Source organism: Artibeus jamaicensis, unplaced genomic scaffold (genome assembly GCF_021234435.1).
Source record: "Artibeus jamaicensis isolate MK-2021 breed Jamaican fruit bat unplaced genomic scaffold, CSHL_Jam_final contig_384, whole genome shotgun sequence".
Classification (NCBI taxonomy): domain Eukaryota; kingdom Metazoa; phylum Chordata; class Mammalia; order Chiroptera; family Phyllostomidae; genus Artibeus; species Artibeus jamaicensis.
The window spans coordinates 12,276,125-12,302,334 of NW_026521810.1; the positions used below are offsets into that span (position 1 = coordinate 12,276,125).

General features: G+C 38.0%; 2 protein-coding genes across 5 annotated transcripts in view; one reads left to right on the top strand and one right to left on the bottom strand.

Annotated features, from left to right (window-relative positions):
• ZC3H8 (zinc finger CCCH-type containing 8) overlaps positions 1 to 2,930 on the bottom strand; it is a 37,044-nt gene extending 34,114 nt beyond the window's left edge. Inside the window, exon 1 of one of the 4 annotated variants that reach the window (XM_053664508.1) lies at positions 1,018 to 2,406. In XM_053664508.1, coding sequence (XP_053520483.1) covers positions 1,018 to 1,109 — 92 coding nt within the window. In that variant the 5' untranslated portion in view covers positions 1,110 to 2,406. Of the gene's footprint in view, positions 1 to 1,017; positions 2,407 to 2,647 lie in introns of those variants that run through there. The other 3 variants (XM_053664509.1, XM_053664507.1, XM_053664510.1) reach the window with 3 other exon arrangements.
• An 89-nt stretch (positions 2,931 to 3,019) lies between these two features.
• Positions 3,020 to 26,210, top strand: part of ZC3H6 (zinc finger CCCH-type containing 6) — a 55,057-nt gene continuing 31,866 nt past the window's right edge. The window contains exons 1-2 of the mRNA XM_037136200.2: positions 3,020 to 3,110; positions 22,283 to 22,463. Coding sequence (XP_036992095.2) covers positions 3,079 to 3,110; positions 22,283 to 22,463 — 213 coding nt within the window. The 5' untranslated portion in view covers positions 3,020 to 3,078. The remainder of the gene's footprint in view (positions 3,111 to 22,282; positions 22,464 to 26,210) is intronic.

Here is a 26,210-nt window from a genome sequence, read left to right on the forward strand (position 1 = left end):
TTAATATTTATAGGTCTTATTTTAGCTATTGTGCCCTAGAAGTAGAGATGAAATCACAGGTCCTAGAATAAGACTAAGTAACTTAATCCTACTTTTGCTAGTTACATTGTGTGATCTTGGCAAATTATTTATCATCTCTGTGTCTCAACTTTCTCATCTACAAAAATGAAAATATCTTCTCTTAAAGGTTGAGAAGATTAAATGACATTCTGTGTAAAGTACCAAAGTAAAGCTCTATCTAAATGGAAGCCTGAATTAAAGCCATAGTTCCAATTAAGGTATGTGAGGCAGAGAGAAATGAAAAGATTTGAATGATACAGAGGTAAATCAACCAGATTAAGAGATTTATCACAGATAGAGAGGAAAAAAAGGAGTAAAGGCAGTGTGTTATTATTTTGGCTTAGTGAAATGGTGGCAAAGATGTGGGTTTAGAAGGTGGGTTTTTAGCATTTCAAAGTCACAGAGAATAGAGTGAATGAATATCTGAGTGTAACTATTCTCATCCCTAAGAATGAGATCAATAAATTAGCGCCATTTGGCCAGCGGCCTCAGTTCCTGTTTAATAAATATATCTAAAAGGTGTTTGCTGATTTCCGATGGTTTCTAGGGTCTTTTGATGCTGATCAGTGGACTAAAAGCATACTATTCATTCCTTCTTCTTCATCGCTTGGTGAACTGATTGTTGGCAGTTCCTACAAAAAAAAGTGCCTAGCACGTGTCGGTGAGAAATGACAGATGACCTCTGTCCTCCAGCAGCTCACACGTGCTATAAGGTCACAGGCGGCTCACCACCGGTGTCGAGGAAGAGGACGGAGAGCATTCCGGCGCCCTCAGGTTCCGCTCGGGAGCCGCACCTCCAGCTTCTACCCGCGCACCCGCCCGGCACCATCGCCCGGCGTCCGAGAGGCCCCGGAGCCCCGTATCTCCCCACGCTCTGCAGTCCCGAGCCCACCGAAAGCGTGAGGGGGCGGAACCCGCTAGGGCCCCGGCGCTCAGACCGAAAACATCGGGCATCACCTGTTGTCGGAGTCCGTGGCGTCGGAGTCCGTGGGCAGTTTCCTGCCCAAGGCCGGGTTCGGAGGTTTGGAGAATAGATTCTCAAAATCCATCCTCCCGTCCAGAGTTCCGCAGCCGCGGAGAGTATAGAGAGGATTAGAGTCGGGAAGGCCTCCGGCGCATGCGCCACTCGCCCCCTCCGGGCCTGCGAGTCCCGCCCCACTACGCACGCGCTTTATACCTTCACCCTTAGTCCCGCGTAGGCACCGCCCTAAGTCTGCATACTCTTGTGCCTTACTGCCCGTTTAAAAAATATATTTACTATAGTTTTTAGGCTTGGCCTTTAGGATTCTCCTTTGAATGGAAACTCCAGTAGCTACCATTGATTTGGGCGCTTGCTCTGCAACAGGCATGTTTCATATTCAACCCACCTATTGCTCACAGAATGGCAGGACTCGTACTGCAGGTGCTATTCCACATTTTCTAGATGAGGAAACAGGTGCGGACGGCTTAGGTGACTTGTTTTGTCATACAATGGGGTTAAACACAACTTCTAGGCAAAAAGTTCAATAAAAAGTACCAAGAACTAGCGATTCACAAGACAGCCTGTGTGGTTGGGAAGTCTTGAAAGGGGCGAATTTGAGCTCAGTATTGATGTAATTTTCACAGGAAGAGAAGAAGCTAGGATTAGTATAAAAGGGGTCTGGAGAATGGCAGTTTCCTTGTCCCTTTTATGCAATAGAATCAAAGGAAAAAATTATAAGGTACACAAAATCCACTGGTGGTAAATTAGGGAGGCGGGAGAAAGCTAAGCACTGAAATCACTAGAATTGGATAAAAAGCAAATGTAGAGATACATAAGCCTTTTACACGGTTGGGTATGGGATAATTAACATTTAACATTTACAGTCAGTAAATGGGCAGTAAGGTAACAACGAGGAGTTAGTTTCACGGTCTCCTGCTTTGGTGCCAGTGGAGGTGTTGGAAAAGAAAATTACCCTGACCTTTTAAATGTGCGTTATTCTAGATGCGTAAGAACAATGAACAGGGCTCACTTAAGGCAAAGAATGAAGTTGCTAAGAAAGCTGCAGGATTGTTAACCTCATGACCTGTGATCAGACCCTCCTGGGTAGCTACTTTCGGTCACCCAACCTGCCAGGTGGCCCCCCTGAACTTATCTGGCCTACTGTAGCCCCTTTTCATTCACACTAAGCAGAGACAAAGGAAATCAAGTATTTGGGTGGATCAACCATGAAGTCCACCATCTTAATCAAGAGCAAGAAATTTTCCTCCAGAACTAAGCCAAACTGTTTTCCCCAAAACGCGATCCCGAACACTAAACATTAGAAAAAGAGAGGCTCACTGCGACTTTTAAGGAGAAAGCACATTTCTCCATCATTTAAGCAACATAGATTTCATTAAAAAAACCAGTCAACGATCTCTATTACCCCAAACAACCCACACTGGCGGACGGCTTCAGAAGCCGTTTGTTAGGGGCCTCCCCAAACTTTGGTTAGCAGCGTCCCTGACTGCACTGAGACGAAGGCCACACCAATCCAAGGGCGGAGGTCGCCTCCCAAACGGACGTCGCCTCCCGGACCACGCCGCCTCCGCGGATCCAAGAAGGCTGGGAACCCACCCCTCAAGTTACCGACGGCCGCCTCATCCAATGGCCTACGTGCTCTGGGGTGTGGGCGGGGCGCGCGGAGGGATATTGCGCCTCTAGCCCCGGGCTGGTGTGCGACGCCATCTTGTCGAGCGCCGTCCCGGGGCCGCCATGTCGGTGAGGAGCAGTCACCACTGCGGCCATTGTCCAAACCCCCGCGTCGCGGCGCTTCCGCCCGCCCGCTCCCGAGCCTCGGCCGCCGGCGGCGAGTAGAGACTAGCGCGGCGGCGCCGGCTGCGGCCGCGCCCCGTGTTTGCAGAGAGCCCATCTCTCTGGCGTGGTTGTTAACAGACTGGAAAGTCTGTGTCTGTGTCGCTCACTAGTAACCGTGAGTTTTTACCGCCTCGTCACGGCGGGCGGCCGGGGTCCCGTGCCCCGCAGACCGGCCCGCAGCCCCGCCCCGCTCCTGACCAAACATGACAGACTGTGAACACGCAGGGCGCGGCAGGTCGGAACCTTGTCTGTCTGTGTGTCGGAGGAGAGGGCTGGACGGGGGCGGGCGGGCCCTGCATGACCGAGGTGTCTCCGGGCCGCCGCGCTGGACGGCGCCCTGGGAGGCCGGGCTGGCGGCCGTGGGGAGGCTGGCCCCCTCCCGTTCTGTCCCGTCCCTGCCCACCGCGCGGGTCCTTCCGGCCTCCCGCCCCGCCCGCCGCACGTGCGACCCCTGCCCCGGGCTGGGGCTGCGGGCCAGGGCCTGACAGGACCAGGCACGAACTGGTAATAACTGGTGTTGTCTTTGACTGGTACCCTAGCACATTCCAAAAAATAAACATGTTTGGGTTTTTTTGTTTTTGTTTTTTGTTTTGTTTTGTTTTTAGGAAATATTTAAGCAACCCGAAATGCCATGTACTTGAAATGGCAAATACCAAGTTTAAAATGTTAACACAAATACTTAGGCTCTGCCAACCTTACCGTAGCACCTAGTGGAAGGTCCATGGATTACCCCATCTAGCCCAATTTTGTAAATACGTGTATCACTTGAACATTTACTTGAGATTCTTATTCTTTAAATTTTGCAATGCCTTTTATAGGCATACTCTTGGTTCCATTTAATGGTTTGGGGTATTCACAGATTTTAAATAGCTTAAACAGCATATTAAAGTTTTGATTAGGTTTTTAGCTTACAGTCTTGTGCGGGGGTGGAGGTGGGGGTGGCGGAGGGGATGACGTGTGGGTCAAGAATGGATCAAATATACACGGAGGTCCTATAGGATTACACAGTAATGGAGCTGAAAAATTCCTATTGGCCAGTGACGTGTCGCTGTTCTAACATTTTAGCACAAGGCATTATTCACTTGTTTGTGGTGATGCTGGTGTAAACAGACCCACAACGCTGCCAGTCCTGTAGAAGTGCAGCTCGTACAGTTACAGTCGCAGACTGCACCATGTAGGCTTGTGTAAGTGCACCCTGATGTTCACACAAGGATGAAATCACCTAACTACACATTTCTCAGAATATATTCCCTTTGTTAAGCAGCACATGCCTGAACATTGGTATCTTAATGGTTAAGAAAAAGAGAGCTTTTCTTAATATTGCTAGAATCTGTTAAATGTGATTGCAAAACCCATTGAATCTGACTTACGTAGAATATTTAAAAATCTAGAACCTGGCAGTTACTCCTTTGGGAATTAAGTAATCAAAAGTACACATTGTACTCTAGGCTGTATAGAAGTTCTACCTGTGGAGTAATGTGGTCTGCTTTTTATAAAGCATTCGAAACATTTTAAAAAGCCCAGAAGCAGAAGTCACAAACACTTAGAAATTTGAAATACCTAAATATCTGGCGACCTTGAGAGGGATAAAATATTTTGACAACTTTGATACTGAACTAATAGGAGTAGATCACCAGAAAGCATTAAACATGTAGTAGTTTTTAGAAAGTAACCCCCCACACACACAAAATTATGAGTATGTAAGCTTGCACTTGACATGTTTTTCATGTTGTTTTTACATTATCTTGTTACTAAAATGAGAAAATTGTTGGAATAGGTTAACTAATGTCTTGAAAGTTTTCCACTCTGAATATCTGGACAAACCGGTGATAAGTTTTGCCTATGGAGGCTAAAATTCATTTTTCTTTGCGTTTGTGGAAGAAAATCTGTTCTTTGTTACTTCACAGGGCACTTCAATATATAGAATTATGTAGTCTATGTAGTGAGAAAACCATGTCACCAAATTCAGGTGTCAAAATAACTTTACTAGTAAGGAACTGTGGTGCCAGGCTTTAAAAATAATTTGAAGTTTTGGAACACAATTAGAGGTTAAAAAGAAATTTTTAAAGAATTCTGTGTAAGATATGTTAACATCTTGGTAAGAATTTAAAATGAAGTAGTGATATTTAGTCCTTTTTATTTTATATTAGGACTAAAAATACTTTCTAGTGATTTCTGAAACAATGTTTGCTCCATCTTAATTTATTCAGTTGTTAAGTGGTACTATTTTAAGGCAAAAAGACATGGTTTATTTTTACACACCTTTTTTTTTTTTGGTCAACTTACATGAAAAACAAAACAACTACATCAAGAAACAAAGTGAACTAGGAGCCAAGAAAAATGGCTGTAGCTCCACTTAGCTTTGTGAAGTTGAGCAAACCTAGTTTCTTAACTGATAAGAGTTCTACAAGAATTTTTCAAGTTCTACAAGATCTGGTTCTTGAATGACTCAGGAACTTTTTAAAAGGTGGTGATGTCATTGCCATGCCTGAGCCTCTGGCTAAGTTTTAAGGTTTTTAAAAGCTCAGATTATTCTAATAACTGCTAATTTGAGAACTATACTGGATCACAATTTTCCAAACTTAATCATTGAATTACTTGGAGGAATAAAGATTTTTGTCTTGCCCAGAGGAACTGAATCAGAATCTCTAGGGGAGAATGTTGGTAATCTGTATTTTTAATAAGCTCCCCTGGTGATTCTTAAGAAATTTGGGAAAAAATGCACAAATCTGTGGAATCCTTAAATATTCTTACATCTACAATATAGTTATTTTATGCTGCACGAAAAGTTTCTGTGAATTAGGTGGTGAAGATACATGAATTCTGGTACTTGGAGATAGGGTTTGTCTCCAGGATATTCTTTTTTTGATGTTCCTGAAAATTAATGTATATTGTGAGTGCAGGGAAAAAGTTATATCTATGATTTTTATTTACAACTGTTTTGATTCTACAAATTAAGATATAGTTCACATTTGAATGAGATTCTGAATATAAATGGATAGTCACATAATGCACATATTTTCTCTTTTAAAAAGTATCTTTGTGCACGTTTTATATAATGAATATTTTGCACAAGATTTGTTTACCAGATAAGTTAGGTTTTTAAAAAATTACCCATTTGGTGTACTTTCAATATTTTCATTTCTGGAGTGAAAACACTTTATATAAAGTGTTATTAATATAAAAATACAAATAAGCGTATGGCAATGTAGAATGTTTGTGGAGGACTTCTGACTAGGTCTTTAGAAATAAATAATAGAGGTTGGGGGAAGTCAAAGGAGGATAAAATTCTTGTTTCCTTTTTCATTCAATTCTTCATTTTCATCCAGTTCTTGTAGGCACAACTTTAGCCACCTAGCTTTGTATTGCAGCTGAATGTTGACCCAAGTAAGACAATTCACAAACAACTCCTAAAGGCTAAATACTGAGTCCTTGCTTTGGATACATCTGCAGTAGAGTAGGAAAGATAAATACATATCCAAATAACTATTGTACAATTTTCTGAAATGTACTAAAAGTAAAAAGTTTTTACAAGGATTTTACTGCAGAAAAAGATAATTTTGACATGAACAGTATAAAGAGCTTATGATTCTCAGAATCTTTAGTTGATAGGAGGTATGGATAATTGTTTCATTCAGAAAGAGGTTTTTCTTTGCTTATTAGGAGCAACCTTCCTACCTTTTTTCCCTCCTCTCCCACTTGGCTTCCATATGTAAAATAAGAACAAGAGAACTCCACCTAGTCAGAATGGTAGGGTTACATCCCCATCTCCTCTTCTTCACCCCCACTGCAGAATGATGGGAACCTTGCCTAGAGACTTGGAGAATCTGGAGGAATGGGGATGGGGGAGAAGATTATACTTTTCATTTGTAATAGGGCTTTCATTTGATTCTTACATTAATCCCATGAGATGGTGTAGCGTTACAGTGTGTTGTATTTGTTTGAGATCCCACAGATAGAACCTAGATAAAAACCCAGCTGTGCCAACTACTCCCTGCAGTATTATTTTCACTTTTCATTAACTTTTCACAGGCAAGTAATGCAGTAAGTGCTAGCCTTCACTTCTTGAATTGTTTGGGATTGTAATGGTGCTGGTTATTGTAAGAGAACCTTGCATTCTGAATAAAACCTGGATTCTGATCCTAGTTTTTCCTCTAATTTTTAGTTAATGCTCTTTTCTATGATTATTATTCTTGCTGGCGAAATTAGATAGTTGAATTATATTACTTCCAATATCCCTTCTCACTTTAATATGCCAGTAATTTTAATTAAATTGCAGATGCAGCTTCTTACATCAGAGTTTACCTGATGCTCTACACTATATCTGGTTTGTAAATTAGTATATTTATTGAAGTAAATGTCTTCCCTCACTAGGCCATTAATTAATTAATTGTATTCTTAATTGTGGTAAAATACACATAACATAAAATTTACCGTCTTAACCATTTTTAAGTGTACAGTTCAGTGGTCATAAGTACATTCATATTGTTGTGCAGCCAATCTCCAGAACTCTTTTCATCTTGCAAAACTGAAACTATCAAAATATTTTTGATTCCTGAATCTGCTAATTTAACTTATTAAAACTATCGGGTTGAGTTTTTCTTTATCAAAAAGAAAACTCAGACATCATGTTCAGGTTTGATGTTGGAAAGCACTTTGATTCTTAGGAAGACATTTTTCTTTTTCTACCCTCTTATAGAAAAATTACTTTATTCACTTTTAAATTTCATTTGTTAAATTTCCATTCAACAGACATTTCTGTGCCGAGTATAGTGTTAAGCACTGGGGAAACAAACCGAATACAGAGAGCATCACTGAACTTACACTCCAGGATCTTATGATTTAGCAGGAGAAACAGATTGGTAAATACCTAATGATAGCACCATGTATAATGGAAGTGTAAAGTGAGTACAGTGGTGGCATCATGGGACAGCTAGGTCTGGAGGGTGAATAAGTTTTGGCCAAGCAAAGGCAGAAATACATGGAAACATGGAGAAATAAAATGGTAGATTCAGGAAGGTAAAAGTGTTAGCATGTGGAGTATGTACAACACATTTTAGGCAATGAAGAAAAGGCTTAAATGAATTAAGAGTCAGACCCTGAAGGCTGTATAGATACTGGCAAAGTTTTTTAAGCAGGAGAATGATCAGATGTGTTTGGGGATATGGTACCTAGAGACTAGGAGAAAGTTTACTACTGAAAGAGCAATCACTAGAAGATGACAAGTTAGGGAGCTTTCAATCACTTTCACTATGTATTAAGCACCTAATATTTAATATATATTGTTCTGGGCTTAGGGAAGATAATAAAGAAAATTCTTTACCTAATGGAGCTTACATTTTCTTTGGAGAAAGGTGATAAACATAAAAAACATGTTAGATGATAAAGCATAAAGGGAGATGGAGCACCCTATGGGTATGGGAAGGGTATTTCTATTTTAAATACGGTGTTTAGGGAAGCACTTACTGAAACAGTAACATTTGAGCAAAACCCTGAAACAGGAACAATCCAGGCCAGTACATGAGGGGGAGGAGCATTCCAGATAAGGGGAACAGAAGCCTGGAGCCAGGAGGAACCTAATGTCATTTAGGGGGAAATAAGGGAGCAGTGTAGCTACAGAAAAGAACAAAGAAGGGGGAGAGCTCTAAGAGATGAAGTTAAGTGGACAACAGGGTGATTGTGAGAGCCTTGTAAGCCATTGTAAGGAACTTGGATTTCACTGAGCGGGATGGAAGCCAGTGGAGGATTAGAACAGAGGTGTTAGTGTTACTCTTTAAGAGTGGTAATGAGAAAACTGCTGCAGTAACCTCAATGACAGGCTATGATGATTTAGGCCAGGGTGGTGAGAATTGTTGAATTTCGGATCTGGTTTGAGGTAGAAAGGATTTCCTGCTGGGTGAATGTTGAGCATGAAAGAAAGGAGTGACACAGAACTACCATAAAAGTCTAGAAATTGGGTGATGAGCTCCTGGTCAATAGTATTGGCAATGAGAAAGCAAATGAGGCAAAATTCATGAGATATTTCTTAAAGTTAATAGAAATGGAGATAAAGATCAGAGCATTTTCAGCAGACAAATCAGTTGAAATGATGAGATCACCCAGGTATGTGGAGGAGGCCAGAAAGAAGACAGGTGTTTCCTAGAAGCCAAGGAAGAGGGATGGTCACAGAGTAGGTAAAGGAAAGTAGGAGTATACTAAGTTAGGACATTTAAAAACTTGAATGACAGAGTGCTGCAGGATTTGCAAACTCATGGTCTTCAGGCCTGTAATATCTGCCCACATCGTGGTTTGCCAAACAGAATGCCTAAAAGTACTTGTGATTGAATGCCATCAGACTTGATTTGTGTCTCCAGTCTTCACAGTCCTATCACTCATACTTTGTGTGCAAACTCAGCACCCAAGCAGTCATCTTCACTCATTAGGCAACCTGCCTGGCCACTTAGGAATTTGAGTTTGTGATCCCTCGTTACACAGTGAAATTTTGTTTTTACCTGGACAGACAAGCAATTTGAAAACCTCACAGAAATGGTGACTTTGAATGCACCAGGTCAAGCCTTTCCTCACTGTCAGCATATTCTTTTGTTTATAGATGTCCCTGTGGTTGTGCAACACACTGGCCCTACTTTACTTTTTCAGATTCAGAAACTGATTAGAGCTAGTCAGACCTCAGTATGTTAATTCATGCTCAAAAATAACAATGGCTAACATTTATTTGGTACTTTCTATATGACAGGTTCTAAGTGTTTTGAATTATTTAATCTTCACAACAAATATGGGAAGTATTCCCCATCTTTACAAACAAGGAAGCAGACACTAAGAGACTGATAAATTTTTCCAAGGTAATAGTAAATCAGTCAGAACTCAAATAATCTGACTCTAGAGCTCAAACTTTCATTGAAGGAAAGACATCACCATCACAAGAGAATGTATATGTGTGTATGTGTACATATCAGAATGCCAATTAGGTCATGTAAAATGAGGATTAGATGTTGGCATTAGGGAGTATATTTTTTCTTATGTAGAATGATATTTGGAAAACCAAATTATTAAAAGTTGCCTAACAGACAAGACATAGGATTAGAACAAGGCAGTTAATTATAAGTGATTATAGTTTTAAATGGCATTAGATTCAGATAAAGTGATATTTCCATCTCCATAATATATTCACCAAGCAGATTGTTGTATCCATCTGCCTTACATGGTATTCCCTCTCCTGGGTAGTGCTTCTGCAGGCACTGGCCACATTTGTCTTCATGTTTTTTCTTTTTCATTACTTCCACTGCTAACCAGCCCTCCTTTCTGATAGATAAATTTATTTTCATTGCAAGTTAATATCTTAAATTTAGTCAATCATCTTTTACTTTGTTGCATGTATCTGACTTCCTAATCTCTATTCTGGTTTATCTTGTTTTGGTTTTATGGTTGAACTTTCTGAGGGCATTCTTATGTCCAGTATCTTTTTTGAGATATTTGGGTCCTGGAAGGTATTAGTTGACTACTGATGTCATATACTACCTCAGATAGTAGTCACTGGATGACCTTAGCAAAAGCAGTTTCAACAATTACTACTCTTGGCAAAGAGCAATCTATCTTTATTGTAAAATTATATATATTAGCTTGGCTTTGTCTATAATGTGAGTTCATGACTTAACACTTTAAATGAACTGTTTTAATACTTAAACTTTCATAAACCATAGCCACATTCTTGAGTGGCAAATAAAGGACCAAAATAAATTCCAGGGAGTTTTTAAAAGGAGTCTTAAGTTAACTGTCATTAAAATTATACATAAAGCTATTATGAAAATCAACAACAATCTATTATAAAAGTAGAAAAATAAAGAACCTAGGTTTAGAATTCATGATACTCGATATTTTACATATATTGCTGTTTATAATTCACATACATTAATTTATTTGGTGTATATGACAACAGATAGTATGACATCTGATAATAGTTTAGGAAACAGATTCAGAGGGTAAATAACTTGTCCAGGGTGACTAAACATCTGAATGAGAATCAGTCCATCTTGTGATTCTAAATCATAATGATAGTAAATCTGGTATCAGATGCTGGGCTGGGTTCTGGACACTTAAAAGGGTTTGTGTTTTTTCTTTTTGAGCTATTACTTGATCACAGGCAAATTCATCCTAGTTCATTATAAATTCATTTTATATGGCAGTCTTTCTGAATTTGAAACATAGAATTTATAAAGAATAATAATTTTCACATTTTAAGAGAATATGAAATAAATTTAACTAACTTAGATCTTCAGTTTTTGCCTACAAAAAACAAGTTTCCATCTGTTAAGGGAAGTCATTGAAGATGCATAGAGATCATGAGAACTGATATGTCTTTTGTTTGTATTTTCCTTGCTTACTAGCAGTTGTCAATAAAAGGTGCTAGATCACTGGTATGTGTGTGGGATTGAGTTTTTTTACAACCTCTACTCCTTAGCCTGTAAAGGGAGTTGTGGGTTGATTTCTATACCCCTGGAGACATAGGAGTCTGCTTAAAATTAGTTTGGGTAAGCAAATGAAAGTGAGAAGTAACCTACATCTTTTGGGCATATGAATACATTGCACCAAATATACATTTTTTAAATGCCAAATGTCCAAGTGTGAAAATCAGTATTTGACCAAAGCTGGGGCTGAAGCCGGTATCATTATCATATATTAATCTTCTGGAATATATGGATAAATCTTAAATATTCTCCAAGTTATTATAATTTATTATTAGAAATTTTAGCGATCCGATTTAAAAAATAGGACATGACAGTACAGAAACAGTTTTCAGCGCTGCCTATTGCTAGGTTGCTCCTGTGAGTGCTGTAGTGCACACGATGGGTACTGACTGGAGGGCCCCTTTAAATAAGACTAGTGGAATACAAGATAGTTGGGGGGAACTTCTTTTCACTAACATTTTCTCTTTTACATATTTTTAAATATCTGGAGCAAAGATGATTGAATCGGTAGCATATAACTTTGCAGTTTTTCTTATGAAATTTTGAGGTAACAAAATTAACATTCTGTTTTTAATTCATACACAAAAGATACAAATTCCCAAATAGGATTTTTTCTTGAAAGATTCATGGAACAATTAAAAATTATACATTATCTTCAGAAGTTATTTTGTTGAATGTTGTGAATACTAGTATGCCAAGTAATTAAACAAAGTTAGAATTATGACAAAATTTTGTATAATTCAGCTTCATATATTTCATTTAAATTTTATTCATTTACCAGTTCAAAAAGGATATATTTTTCCTGAAGTCATCAGCTAACTATGACTCTGTTATTATTCTAGTAATAATTACTCTAGTATTATTACTCCATTTTTTGATTGGAGTATATTCAACAAAAGTTTTTAAGCTTTTGTTTGACATCATGACACCTGGAAGATTGCTTTCTGGCTTTCAAATTCTAAGGGTATTTTGTTTGCTGGGATTTGAAAATTGTTAATTTATATTCTTCATGAAGTAGCTCCTATAATCATCATTAATTGCATTTTTCTCTTGCATTTATGTACATTTATACTTCATCTGATAAGGAGATTCTCATTCTAAGTGGTACCTGAAACACCCTCTTAACTTAGAAAATGAATGTGTAGATACTAACAGTAAATTCAGATGACATGGCTTTTTTATATATGACTTTGTTACTTTGGATAATACTGACCTAATGGTCATGCAGTCCCTGATCATGTCACATTAAGAGACTCCAGAAGTGACTTGAAGCCAACTGAGGCCCAATGGAGAAACACGCTTTAGCTCACAGGTGGCAAACACAAGGCCCATGGGCCGAATACAGCCCTCCACCTTGTTTTATCTGGCCCCACACCTTGTATCTACCTGGCAGCAGCACCGAGCTCCTGCTTAATGGTTAAGGAGTAATTACATTTATACTGTCCTAAAATTACATTCGGCCCTTTTAAAGCAACCGTGAGGCTGATGTGGCCCCCAATGAAATTGAGTTTGACATACCTTTAGCTGAACACTTAAGCCAAAGCCTAATTTTGCTTTAAAAAAAAACAAACAAAACATATCACTCTCAAATCCTGAAGTCCCAGTAGCTCATGTTATAGTTAATTTTATATCCGTTAATTTCAGAAGTGGGACACTTACAGAACAAGTGTCCTTTTTAGATATTTGAGTCAGAGGCAGTTTCACGCAGTTGTTGTATATTCAACAAAAGTTTTTAAGCTTTTGTTTGACATCATGACACCTGGAAGATTGCTTTCTGGCTTTCAAATTCTAAGGGTATTTTGTTTGCTGGGATTTGTTTCAGTTGAATTTCTTGTTCTCTGAAGAGCCTAAATCAAGAGGATGAATTGAAAGGGAACGAAAATAAGTGAATTTTGCTTAGTGAGATTTAGTGAATGAAATACAAAAAATTTTTAAATGTAGTCTCAAAAAAATGTATGGCAAATGAGTTCAGTTTTGTCTGTCTCTGCTTATGGCATAAAGGATATTTGAGGAGTGGAATGCTTTTCATTCATGATGTCATATATACAAGTTTAAGGATATATTTTTAAATTCTTAATTTCATAGATTAATATACAACAGTCTTTTCTGTCTGGCTGGATGGGGAGGAATTAATAACATTTTATCAGAAACCAATTTTATTGTAATATTTTCAAAGGAACTCTTTGTAAATAAAACCATGGCATGCCTTCCTATCTTACTAAATAGAAAGTTACTGATTTTTTCTTTTCTAAGTTACTTTGTGTCATCATGAATATTTGTTGTCACTATAGTTACTCTAAACACTGGGTATTACATTCTGTCTTGTGTTTTGTTGTTGTATTCAGGAGACTTTGGACATAGGGAAGCTTTCACACAGACACTGTTGTTGTTGTGTTGCTTAATGATAGGATAGGTAGAAATGCCCTCATGAACAGACTTCAGAGTTGGTGCATTCTAGCTTTCTTTCTGCTTTTTCTTGTTTTGGATAGTTTTTCATTGTTATTTATTCTCTGAAGGAAAATATGGGAAATTTCCTTTTAGAATCCATGTCTCTTGGATTTATAACCTTCCCCAATTTCAATGAAAGTACCTGTAGTCTAGCGTACCCATTTTATTCAAATGTATCTATTTCTAGTAAATCATAGGAGAAAATGACTTAGGTTGAGAGCTGTCTGCTAGGTGGAGTGCTAAGTGATTACCTAACTTTATCTCACTTAGTCCTTAACTGCAGTGGTGAATTGTTTGATCCCATTTTGTAGATGAGCAAACTGAGTATTGGATGTGAGATAATTTGTTCAGGTTCATATAGGTACTTTAAGACTGAGAAGTAGGACTTGCACCCAGAGCTTTCCAGCTCTAGAGCTTCTGTTCTATCCCTACTATAAATGATGTCTTCTTAAGTATAGTATTCAGTTTTAACATGCCATGAATTTAAAGCATTAATTAGTCTTTTTAAGAAATCTGTTGTTGGTTATTGTTTTGTTTACCACTGCTACTTTGATTTCCAGTTTCAGGTGACTTCACTTGGTCAGAACACTGAGTCCTCACTAAATAAGAAGGGGTTTTGTTTGCTTGTTTGTTTTGTTTTGGTTTGAGTCTTCTTTAACTTAGGTGAAAATTGCTGTTCTAACAGCTTCATTACTATTCTGTTCTCTTATCTGGATATTGGTGGCTTAGCTCCTTTTTGTTTAATTAAATGGTAATAACAGCAATTTTCATTTCTTTCAGCATTCCCCTCTTTTTTTTCCTTTTTCTGACTTAGATGTGGAGGCTTTCACCTAATAGGCTGTTCCCTACTCTGAACCACTCTTCATTAGCTTGTGTAAGATCCTGAAATGAAATAGGGAGATCTTTTTTTTTTTAAATCCCTACGTGATTAAAATCTTTTTTACCTCTTTAAAAAAATCTATAAGTAAAAATGTTGACTAAAACTTTTTTGACTGATTTTCTTTGAGCACTTAAAAGTACTGTTCAATTAAAAAAAACAACAACACCCTATATATAATCTCCAGGTTCTATATTATCAATCCAACCAGTCTGGTGGCTGCCATTTCCTGACAATCATTAAAATAACTCCTGTGGAATTAAAGTAACTCATTTACTTTTGCATATTAGAAAATTCAACTTCCAAACCTTAACAGTCTTTGTATCATCTCTTAAAATACCACCTAAATGGTGCATTGATTAAATCTTCTTTTCCCAATAGTTTATTATGAAAAATTTAAAACATAAAAATGTGTTTTACAGTAAATTCCCTCATATTCTGTCTACCAGATGGTGATGTTCTCAAATAATCTTTTTTTAAATTGATTTTTAGAGATAGAGTGGGGGAGAGAGAGAAAACCATAGATTGGTTGTTCCCCGTATTCATTGGTTGTTTCTTCTACGTGCAACCTTGACATCTTAGGACAGCACTAACCAACTAAGCTACCCAACCAGGGCTTAAATAATCTTCTTTACATTAGCTGCTATGGAGTGGTTTGGCTATTTGCAAGTTCTTACTAAGAACAAACCTTTGTGGTTAAGATTTTGGGCCTGAGAATCAGAATGCCAAGGGTTTGGGTTCTCTCTATGCCATCCATTAGCAATTAGTTAAGCTTTGTCTCCTTTCTTCACCTGGTTAATGAGGATAATAATAGTACTTCATAGAGTTCACATGGTGATGAAATAAACTGATCCAACATGTCTGGCAGCATAGTAAGTGTTCAATAATTGTTAATCATCATCATACTAGTTATTTATTTTTTTACTGCAAATTTGAATCAAGATGTTATTTTGCTTCAGAACTATTTATGAACACATTAGCTGGAATCAAAGATAGACAGATACTGAAAGAATTAGATAAAAATGCAGACTAAAATTATTGAGCATCGTTTTTAAATTATTTGTTAAAGTCATGTATCCATAACCCTCTGATGGCTCCAAGGTTTTTAAAAGTTCTGTTCTGTTCGAGATAGTATTTGCTCTTGCAAGTTTAACTTGTTCTCTTTTATTTTTTCTTAAAGATTTTGTTTATTTATTTTTTAGAGGGGAAGGGAGGGGGAAAGGGAGATAAACATTGATGTGAGAGAGAAACATTGACTGGTTGCTTCTCATACACACCCCATCCCAGGACTGAACCCACAATAGGGCCAGTGCCCTGACCTGGAATTGAATTGGAGACCTTTCGCTTTGCAGGACAATGCCCAATGAACTGAGCCACACCGGTGAGGGCAACCTGTCCTCTTTTAAAGGCACAGCTGAAATACAATTGTTTACATTTTCTGTTGTTCATATCTATGTTAGCATGACTGTAGGATACTGAGACCAACTGGTATGATAGTGAGTGGTGGATGGTTATGCCTCTAAAAAATAGCCCGAAGTTTTATTTACAGTCTCTATTGCTTTTGTTATTTTATTGATTTCTGTCTTTATATTTATTATGTTTGTTCTTTTCTTTTGGGTTTGACCATTTTCAAGGTCTTTAGCTGAATGTATGTATAGCCCATTTGTTTTTAATCTTTTTTATTATCTGAAAAATGTGTTTAAAAGCATAGGTCTCTCTTTCATGACTCATTTTGTTTCTTCAGAAGGTCTTTTAACTTCTAACTTCATGGTGTACTCTGAACCAAATTTATACTGGGAAGTTCACCAGGAAAATACATTGCTTGAATTTAGATGTTTCATTAATATGTTACTAATACATGCATTACCTATAGCAGGTGATATATATGTGTGTGTGTACACATATATACATATGGATGTATACATATACATGTATGTACCTATGTATACTTTGAAAATTTTGAGGCTGGATTGGAATTATGTGCTGTCATGACATAGAAAATTAACTCATTATTCATACATATCCTTACTATTTTTTAACAGATTTTATTTATTTATTTTTAGAGAGAAGGAAAGGGAGGAGAAAGAGAAGGAGAGACACATAGGTGTGTGGTTGACTCTCACACGCTCCCTACTGGGGACCTGGCCCACAACCCAGGCATGTGCCCTGACTGGGAATCAAACTGCAACCCTTCGGTTTGCAGGCCAGCACTCAGTCCACTGAGCCACACTAGCCAGGGCCATATCCTTACTGTTTCTGAAGAAAATCTTGACCCTATGAAAAGGAGTGATCTCAGCAGTAATAACAATAATAATGGTATAAGGGTATAAATCATGGGAATGTTTGTAATATTCAAGGAGGATTTCCTGGAGGATAATAGCCTATTTACTTCTCTGTATTTGTTTTTAACTAATTTTTTCTTCCTCAACATTGTTGGGAAAAAAGCATTCCCATCAGCGATGGTGGTTGTATCTGAGTGGGTATGGCTAGTGTCAGAATCTCCATGTATGTTCCATTCTTTTAGGTTCCCGCTGGATTATTGTAGTATAGCAGTCCCAGTTGCTTCCCTGCACCTCCTATTCTGCCACTGTAGGTCTCTTTTTTACTCAGTAAGAATAGAAGCTTCATTACATCACTTTCTTTCCTGGAAACACTGCAGAGCTTTTTTATTTCTCTTAGAATGCTCAAAGCTCCGCATGATCCTACTGTCACCTATGACTCCAGCATAATTTTAAACCAGTCTCCCTCCTTTTCTTTATGATCCAGTAACACTGGCCTTGTCTCAGTTCCTGACTCAGTCCTACACAGAAATTTTGCGCATCCTATTTCCTGTTTGCCAGTGGTCCCACTCCCCCACCCTTCATCTCTCTGGCTAACTCCTCATCTCAGTTCATTCATGACTTCCTCAGAGCCTTCCAGACTTTCCCTGCTTTGTGTGTTCATATTACTATTTACCTTTTTCATATACTTCTATAGTTATTATTTTATTTTTGTGATTCTTTGATGTCTGTCTCCACCACCACTAGATTGAAAACTTCTATCAGAGAAAACCATGTCTCTTTCTTATTTGCCATTGTATCCCCACTGAGAAGCTAATGAATAAATATTTGCTAAGCGGACTTCTGGCCAAGATGGAGGTATAGGTAGGTATGCCTCTTTTTGTGGACAACAACCAATTTAAAAACAAAATACAACAGAACTGCCAGAAAATTGAACTGTATGGAAGTCCAACAACCAAGGAGTTAAAGAAGAAACATTCATCTAGACTGGTAGGAAGGGTGGAGATGGGCAGCCAGGGTAGAGAGGATGTGTGTCAAGACCGTGGTTGGCAGACCAGGTGGTCCCACATTAGCAGATAAACAGGGAGGAGCAACTAGGGAGTGAGACAGACTGCATGACCCTGGGTTCCAGTGCTGGGAAAGAAAGCTTTAACACCTCTGGCTATAAAAACCTTTGAGGGTAGGAAACCGGGACTCAATGATTTGAAACAAAAGGAAGAAATAAACATTCAACCTGAACAGAATGAAGAAACACCAATTCACAAAAATGAGAGGCTCAGGAACCTCTGGGACAACTTTAAACATTCCAACATTCAAATCATAGGGGTGCCAGAAGGAGAAGAGGAAGAGCAAGAAATTGAAAACTTAGTTGAAAAAAATAAAGAAAACTTACCCAATCTGGCAAAGGAAATAGGCATACAAGTCGAGAAAGCTCAGCGAGTCCAAAATAAGTTGGATCCAAAGAGGAACACACCAAGACATCATAATTAAATTACCCAATATTGAAGACAAGAGAATCTTAAAAGCAGCAAGAGAAGAGAAGACAGTTACCTACAAAGGAGTTCCCATAAGACTATCAGCTGATTTCTCAAAAGAAACTTTGCAGGCAAGAAGGGGCGGGAAAGAAGTATGAAAGGCAAGTATCAAAATCATGAAAGGCAAGGACTTACATCTAGAATTACTTTATCCAGCAAAGCTATAATTTAGAATGGAAGGGCAGATAAAGTGCTTCCCAGATAAGGTCAAGTTAAAGGAGTTCATCATAACCAAGCCCTTATTATATGAAATGTTAAAGGGACTTACCTAAGAGAAAGAAGATCAAAACTATAAACAGTAAAATGACAAACTCACAATTATCAACAACTGAACCCCCAAAAACAAAATGAAAACAAACTAAACAACTAGAACAGGAACAGAATCATAGAAATGGAGATCACAGGAGGGATGGGGAGGGGAGAGAATGGGTGAAAAGGTACAGGGAATAAGAAGTATGTATAATTGGTACATACAAAATAGGGGGTGGTTAAGAATAGTATAGGAAATGGAGAAGCCAAAGAACTGGTATGTACAACCTGTGGACATGAACTAAGGGGTGGGGAGGATGCTAGAGGTTGAGGGAGTGCAGGGCAGAGGGGTAGAGGGGAGGAAAAAAATGTGATAACTGTAGTACCATAATCAATGAAATATATTAAAAAATAATAAACATTTTATTTTTAGAGTGAGGGAAGGGAGGTAGAAGGAGAGAGAAACATCATTGGGTTGCCTCTTGGAAGCCCCCACCTTGGGGCTGAGTCCTGGCATGTGCCCTGACTGAGAAACTGTCAACCTTTTGATTTGTGCGATGACACCCAACCCACTGAGCCAAACCAGTCAGGGCAAAACTTTCTGTTTTCACAGTGAAAGAATTTATGTAAAGTAGAAGGACTCTAATTCTATGCAGTACTTTCAGCTTGAGTACTCTATTTAAGGAGCTGTAGTCAAAATGCTGAATATGAATTAGTGATTTTAAGATTTTAAAAAATGCTGCCCTGGCCAGTGTGGCCTAGTTGGTTGAGCATTATCTTGTAAACTGAGGGTTGAGGGTTCAATTGCTGGTCATGGCACCAGCTTGCAAGTTCAAGCCCCAGTGCAAGCATGTACAGGTGGCAACTGATCGATGTTTCTCTCTCTCTCTTAAAACAAAACCATTGCAAATGCTCTTTTTTGGACATTTTTGTCCAAAATGTCCTTTTTTGGAATAAGGATTTTAAGCAAAAGATAAAAATGCTTTAAGGAGCTTGCCCTGGCTGGTGTGGCTCAGTGGATTGAGCTCAGGCCTGTGAACCAAAGGGTCGCTAGTTGGGTTGTGGGCCAGGTCCCCAGTAGGGGGCATGTGAGAGGCAACCATACATTGATGTTTCACTCCTCTTTCTCCTACCCTTCCCCTCTCTTTAAAAATAAATAAATAAAAGCTTCTAAAAAATGCTTTAAGGAGCTCAGTTGGAGGAGGGAAATACTGAGCACCCATGGGGCTTTTGGTTACTGTTTGTATTTTAAATTTTACAGTGTTAAATTAGACAGTAAAGCACACAGTTCTTAAATGTACAATTTGATGAAGTTTCACACATACTATGTGTGTATATAGTATTCACAGATAATATCCAGAATATCTGAACTCCCAGAAGACTACTTAGTACCTGGTGTTTGTCAGTTACAACCTTTCAAGAGGTTGTCACTATTTTGACTTATGTAAATATGGATTTGTGGTGCATGTGAATGGCATCAAATGAGTCTCTTGTGTCTGGCTTCTTCTCATGCTTATATCATGAGATTCCTTCATACTGTATATAGCAATCGTTAAGTTTATTTGCTTTATAGTATTATATAAGTAAGGTACAATTTATGTATCCACTTCTGTACATGGAGATTTAGGTTGTTTGTAATTTTTTCACTATTATGCCTAAAGCTGCTAAGAACATCCTCATACTTTTGGTGAATATATGCACTCATTTTTCTTGGGTCATAAAGTTTTATAGTATTATAAAAGTTCAGAACTTTCTTCTTAAAACAGCTAGAATGCCAAACCTTACAAGAAATTTTTCAAGTTCACCTGAATATATACCTCTTTGATTCTGTAATAGAAACTGCAAGAAAATAAGATTGATTTCACTGTCAGTTTGGGGTGATATCATGGGCTGTTCTATAATGGCAACTGTTATGGATGTTATATATTTGGTCATTCAGTAAACAGCAGTGTATCATGTTAGGAGTTAGAGATACAGCTATGAAAGACACTCATATACCCTGCTTCTACCAACCAATGAACAACTCATTCAAATACAATGTCTAGAGTGCAATGATAAAGAGATGAGAATTATTAGGGGAGTACTTCGGATGAATCATTTCATCTAAACGTGGGTAGTCAGTGGAGGCATTTTGGAAGAAGTGACATCTAAACTGGGTCCTAAAGATTGAATTGGAATTAGCCAAGTGAAGGGTGAGGGGTGAGTGTTGAGAGAAGCCAGACAATGAAGTTCTCTAAGGCGGTATTTCAGGCTTGGAAAGTAAAGAAATTGAAAGTACTGTGCTGGGTAAGCAGGGACTCTGTGATAAAGGGCCTTTTGGCAATATCAAGGAATTTTGACCTCCTCCTTCGGTCAGTGATACTGCCTTTTTATTATGGAAAACTTCACCCATAAAGGGACAATTGTAGACTTCACCCTCCTATACGTATCTCACTGCCCAGCAATTCCAGCTCATAGCCAATCTTGTTGAGAGCACCTCCTCCATCTGCAGCGGATTGTTTTGAAGCAAATGTGAGCTATTATATCATCACTGAAGATTTTTAGTAGGAGTGTGACATGATCAGTTTTACATTTTAGAAATCACACATTTCTGGTAATTTTAAAGAAGGACAGAATAAAATGCACATACCATAGTTTGGGCGCTTCTCATCTGCACAGACATCTGTCTTTCTGTACTACTATCTACTATTTGGAGTAGTTTACATTTTTCACACTGTATGGAAGGAGGATTAAATGTTAGAATTATTTTATGTATATATCTTCACATGTAGATCAGTTGGTGAATATGCATTTAAAAATTCTATTAATGAACACTTGGTTTCTATATGAACATGCCATAATCAACATAAATGTTTGTTTCTAGGAGTCAGCCTCCATAATAGCAAAGATACTGGTATTTGGAAAGTAGAATTAGATTTATTGTTTTACTATGAATATTTTTTTCCAGATTCAAGTTGAGGAATTTACTATTCTGCCTTGGTTTTGTTTGCTTAAGGTTCTGTTACTTATCTACCTATTGAAATTTGCTTGTTGAAGTTTACTCTGATGATGAAAATTAATACAGATTGCTTTTATCTTAAAACTATTTATAGCTGTCAACAGGCCCCTAAGTTAAAAATCCCTTTCTGTAGTTAGGGTGTTTTCTTCCTAAAGTGTTTTAGCTTCACATTTTTAAAAAGTATTTTAGTGGATGGTAACTATTGCAGTACTTTGGAATGGTACTGCATTTATGCATTTATTTCATCAGAGTCAGTAATCTTAATCTGAGTCATAGGTTGGCGCACTTTGGCTGGTGAGTCTGGGTCATACATTTTTTGAAGGGTTATTTTGAAAACAGGGGAAGAATTTGTCACAGAAACTATATGTGGCCAGCAAATTTAAAACATTTACTTCTTATCTGGTCATTTACAGAAAAAGTTTGCCAACCCTGGTCTAAGTTAGTATAACTTAAATTCTTATCAGTTAGTATAGCTTAAATGCTTCTTTTCTTTTGGAAAGGTTTCTGTAAAATTTTAGATTTGACATTTGAAAATTAAAATTTTCATTTTCTTCTACAGAGAAGATGGTGAATTAGAAGATGGTGAAATAGATGATGCAGGATTTGAAGAAACACAAGAACAGGAAACAAAAGAGGATGAGAAGCAGAAAAATGAGAAAGCCTACAGAAAATCAAGGAAAAAACACAAGAAAGAAAGAGAGAAGAAAAAATCCAAAAGGAGAAAACGTGAGAAACATAAGGTTAGTTAGAATCTACTTTTTATTCTTTTGGTAAATTTTTGTGAAATTAAAATACTGAAAATTAGAAAGTATAAATCATTGCCTGTTTTCTAATAAAACATGGATTATATCTTTATGTGATTATTATATATTTGAATATGACTATGTATGAATTACTTTAAAGATTTACAAAATAAGGAGCTTTTAATGCAAATTAAAATACATCTTTTTAATTGATGGAAGTTTGTGGGATGCTGAAGCTTAAGAAAAGAAAGCTTCATTCTCTGCAGATACAGATAACAGCACTGGCACTGTCCATCTATTTATTGATTTATTCACATGTATCAATGCTTGCTGTGGAAGTCTCTGTGCTGTACACTTGGGGTTACAGTAATAAGTAAAGAGGTCTCTATTTTAGAGATTACATTGAAGAAGGGATGGAGAGAGGCAGTAAACCAATGAAAAACAAATGCTATCAAGAAAACAGAGTGCTAAATAAATGTGAATTGGAGTGGAGAAAGGAAACCTATTCTGACAATGAACTTAGGGGAGTGATACAGTTTTTGAAATTCCCTGAATTCCTCCCACTAAAACAAAGCAATTAGGATAGCAAAATCAAAAACTCATTGGCAACATCTACCAAAAAATGAAATAACAAGTTATCCCCACAAATGTCGGAAATACAAATATAAGACTAAACCACAAACAACAACTGCATAGTGAAGCAGAGGGAAGGTAAAGGAACTTCAGAAAACAGACTGTCAACAGGTATTCCGCTCAAATGGCGGCATCCCCAATGAACATGGAAAGCCTGTGGGTCAAACTGGGAGCAGCAACAGAAGCTGAGAGGGGCTTTTGTAGTCCTGTTTCACATGAGGGTGTAAGAGAACCATGTAAAATCGAATGGTACTAGAATGGTCTGAGCCTGGTGAACTCCTAATACTCATTAACCCAGTCTTTTTCCTGGTGCAGTCCCACACTGAGGAAGTGACTACTGGGAGTAGAATCTATACTAAGAAGACAAGCACACAGGGCTGAGGAAAGAAATGGGGGAAGCATATTTCAGAAGATACACAGCTATATTTTTTAATATTTCATGCTAACATCAGAAGAAGTAACCCTAGAGAAGTGAAGCCAGGAAAGCTTTCTGGCCCATTCCTCCTTTTACACCTGAACAACAAGATAACAACCATGATCACATTCCATATAAGTAGTTATTATAAAAAGAGAATAATAGTATTCCAGAAAAGAAAGAATATCCACAAAACATACAGAAAACTTAATCTAATATTTCAAAATGTTTTTAAAAATCTTAAAACAATACAAATTATAATCAAACAGCATAAATTGAATTTGGGAGAAATGTCACTTGGTCATCTAGGAAAAAAGATGAAGTCCCTTATTAAGAAAAGAAAACCAGATTTATATAAAAATTTTTGATATCAATCTTTTATGCCAGGAGATAATGTAAGCAAAAGATTTTTATATCCAACTGAATACCAACCTTCAAATAGAAAGTCTTCAGAAAAACTTAGAGAACTCAGGAGATATTATCATGAGCCTTTCTATAGAATCTACTAGGGAACAAGTGTAGAAAACTGAAATGACTGGGTGAGAAAATGAGAGTGATCTACACACACACACATTTTACTTGTAAAACTAGGACTAAATGGACACAAAGGGGCAGAATACTATGTATCAGAACATTGCAACTGTCAAAATGTCAGGAAGAACAGAAGAGTACAGGTAAGCAGGGTAAGCTTATTGATTGCCTTATAGACATTAGCTGAGAACAAAAGGATATACTTCAAATTATTATCCTAGGAATGAAAAAGAGAAAACAGAAGAAGTGGTTACTGCTTAATTTCAATATTGGTTCTGTTTGTAAACAAACAGTGTGTGAAGAAGGGACTGTGACTCAGGTTAATGGAAAATGGTAGTATAAGGGAAATAGTTCATGCATAATAATTCTCTTAAAACTTAAATATGATTACATTACCAGACATTTGACCTAAGGAGTATATTATGAAATGAAGAGGGGGAGACTTATGAATGAAGCAAATTTGAGTGAAGAAAAAGCATAATTAGAAGAAAAGAACCTAGAAAAGCCAGCAGTTTTCACTAAGGGCTAAAATCTTGCCTTCTCCTCCAGAGAACTAAACCTAAGTGGGGAATAGATTGCAAGGATTAGAGGGTGATTGCTTTATAGTGTTCCTCTTCTTACCTGGACTTCTCCTTGCAGCTGGCGGGAAACCTAGCATTCTGTATCCGTCCACATCTTAGCTTATCCTCCCATGGATGTCTTTGTTGAAGCAAGCCCCCTAGTGGCTTTTAAGTGCTTGACCCCTGCCTGAGGGTGTGGCAGTTTCTTGAGAGGGAGAGAGGGAGACCTTCACCTAGCAAATGTAACATTGCCCCTCCTTGCAGGTCCTGCTAGGGATAGTTGGATGTAAATTGAAGTGCTAGAGAAAAGAAAAGTGCTGTGAGAAGCCACCCAGGGGACAGAGATGCAGAAAGCCACCTGGGGGAGAGATGCTGCAAGCTCTTAACAGACCTGTGATCTAAACGGCTTTTCTTCTGGCCTGGTATAGAATCAGAAAAGGCTAAGGAATCCATGTGGTGGGTGATGGGAGTTCCCGATGAGGCCTCTGCATGCCTTAGGGATTGACCCCAGACACCTCCATGGGGCTCCCACTCACACAGGGACAGCTAAGGATTTGGGCCCGAGGGAAGAAGTGCCTCTTTTGTCTTTGGAGCCAGGGCAGAACTGGACACTCATTCCAGATTTCATTTGTTTCTACCTCCAAACACAGGCCTAGCACCTTTGAATGCCCCACCCCCACAGCCCAGCATCTCCTTTACCCCAAAGGTGAGAAATTGTATTCAGAGCGTCCAAATAGCTGGAGACAAAAGGGCAAACAAATTCTGGTTCACCCAATTCTCACCAAAAGAATGTATCAATTAAATGTCATGGGAGAAACTCCTAGAAACTCCATTCTTCTTACTGATGCAGTAAAGAATTACAGATCAGCAAGCCTGCTAGTGTGTAACCAGAATTTATTAGTGCTAAGTTCTAATGGGAAAGCAAAAACAAGGGTGACAAAAGCAGGGTTGCCAGTGGCTGGGTGTCAGCACCCAGGTGACCCAAAAAAGAGGACTCTTCCTTTGTTCTGAGGACTTACACAGTTGGTAGGGTGGGGTTGACGGAGTTACATATTGACTGATAGGTAAAAATGGAGCCAGCTCCTCCCCACCAAGAGGTGACTACCCAAACATACAGGTATGTGTGGAAGGGGTCTGTTAGCCCAAATCCTTACCTTGCTTTATTCTATTTGTTCATGCATAGTAAGTCTCTTAAACACAAATCTTCCTAAACCAAAACATATATCCCCCAACAATGCAAAATCCAACTCTGAGCTATGCTCAAAGGAAAGATTTTAAAAATGGCTAAAGCTATACAGGCAAATGGAAAGAAAGAGAAGGTAGAAGTCACAATGTTGATATATGAAAAAGTTGTGACTTTGAAAAAGGCTTTGAAAGAAACAAAGAAGGGCATTTTATAATGTTAGTAGTTACAACTTACAGTGAAGATATTAATATTTTATATCACTCAAAACACAAACCTTCATATAGCAGGAACTATAGGAGCTACAAGAAGAAATAGATGGGAAGGAACACACTAATAACAGGAAATATACCAGTATACCTCTCTCTCTTTTTTTAGAGATATACCAATATACCTCTCTCTTTAAAAAAAAAAAAAAAAGA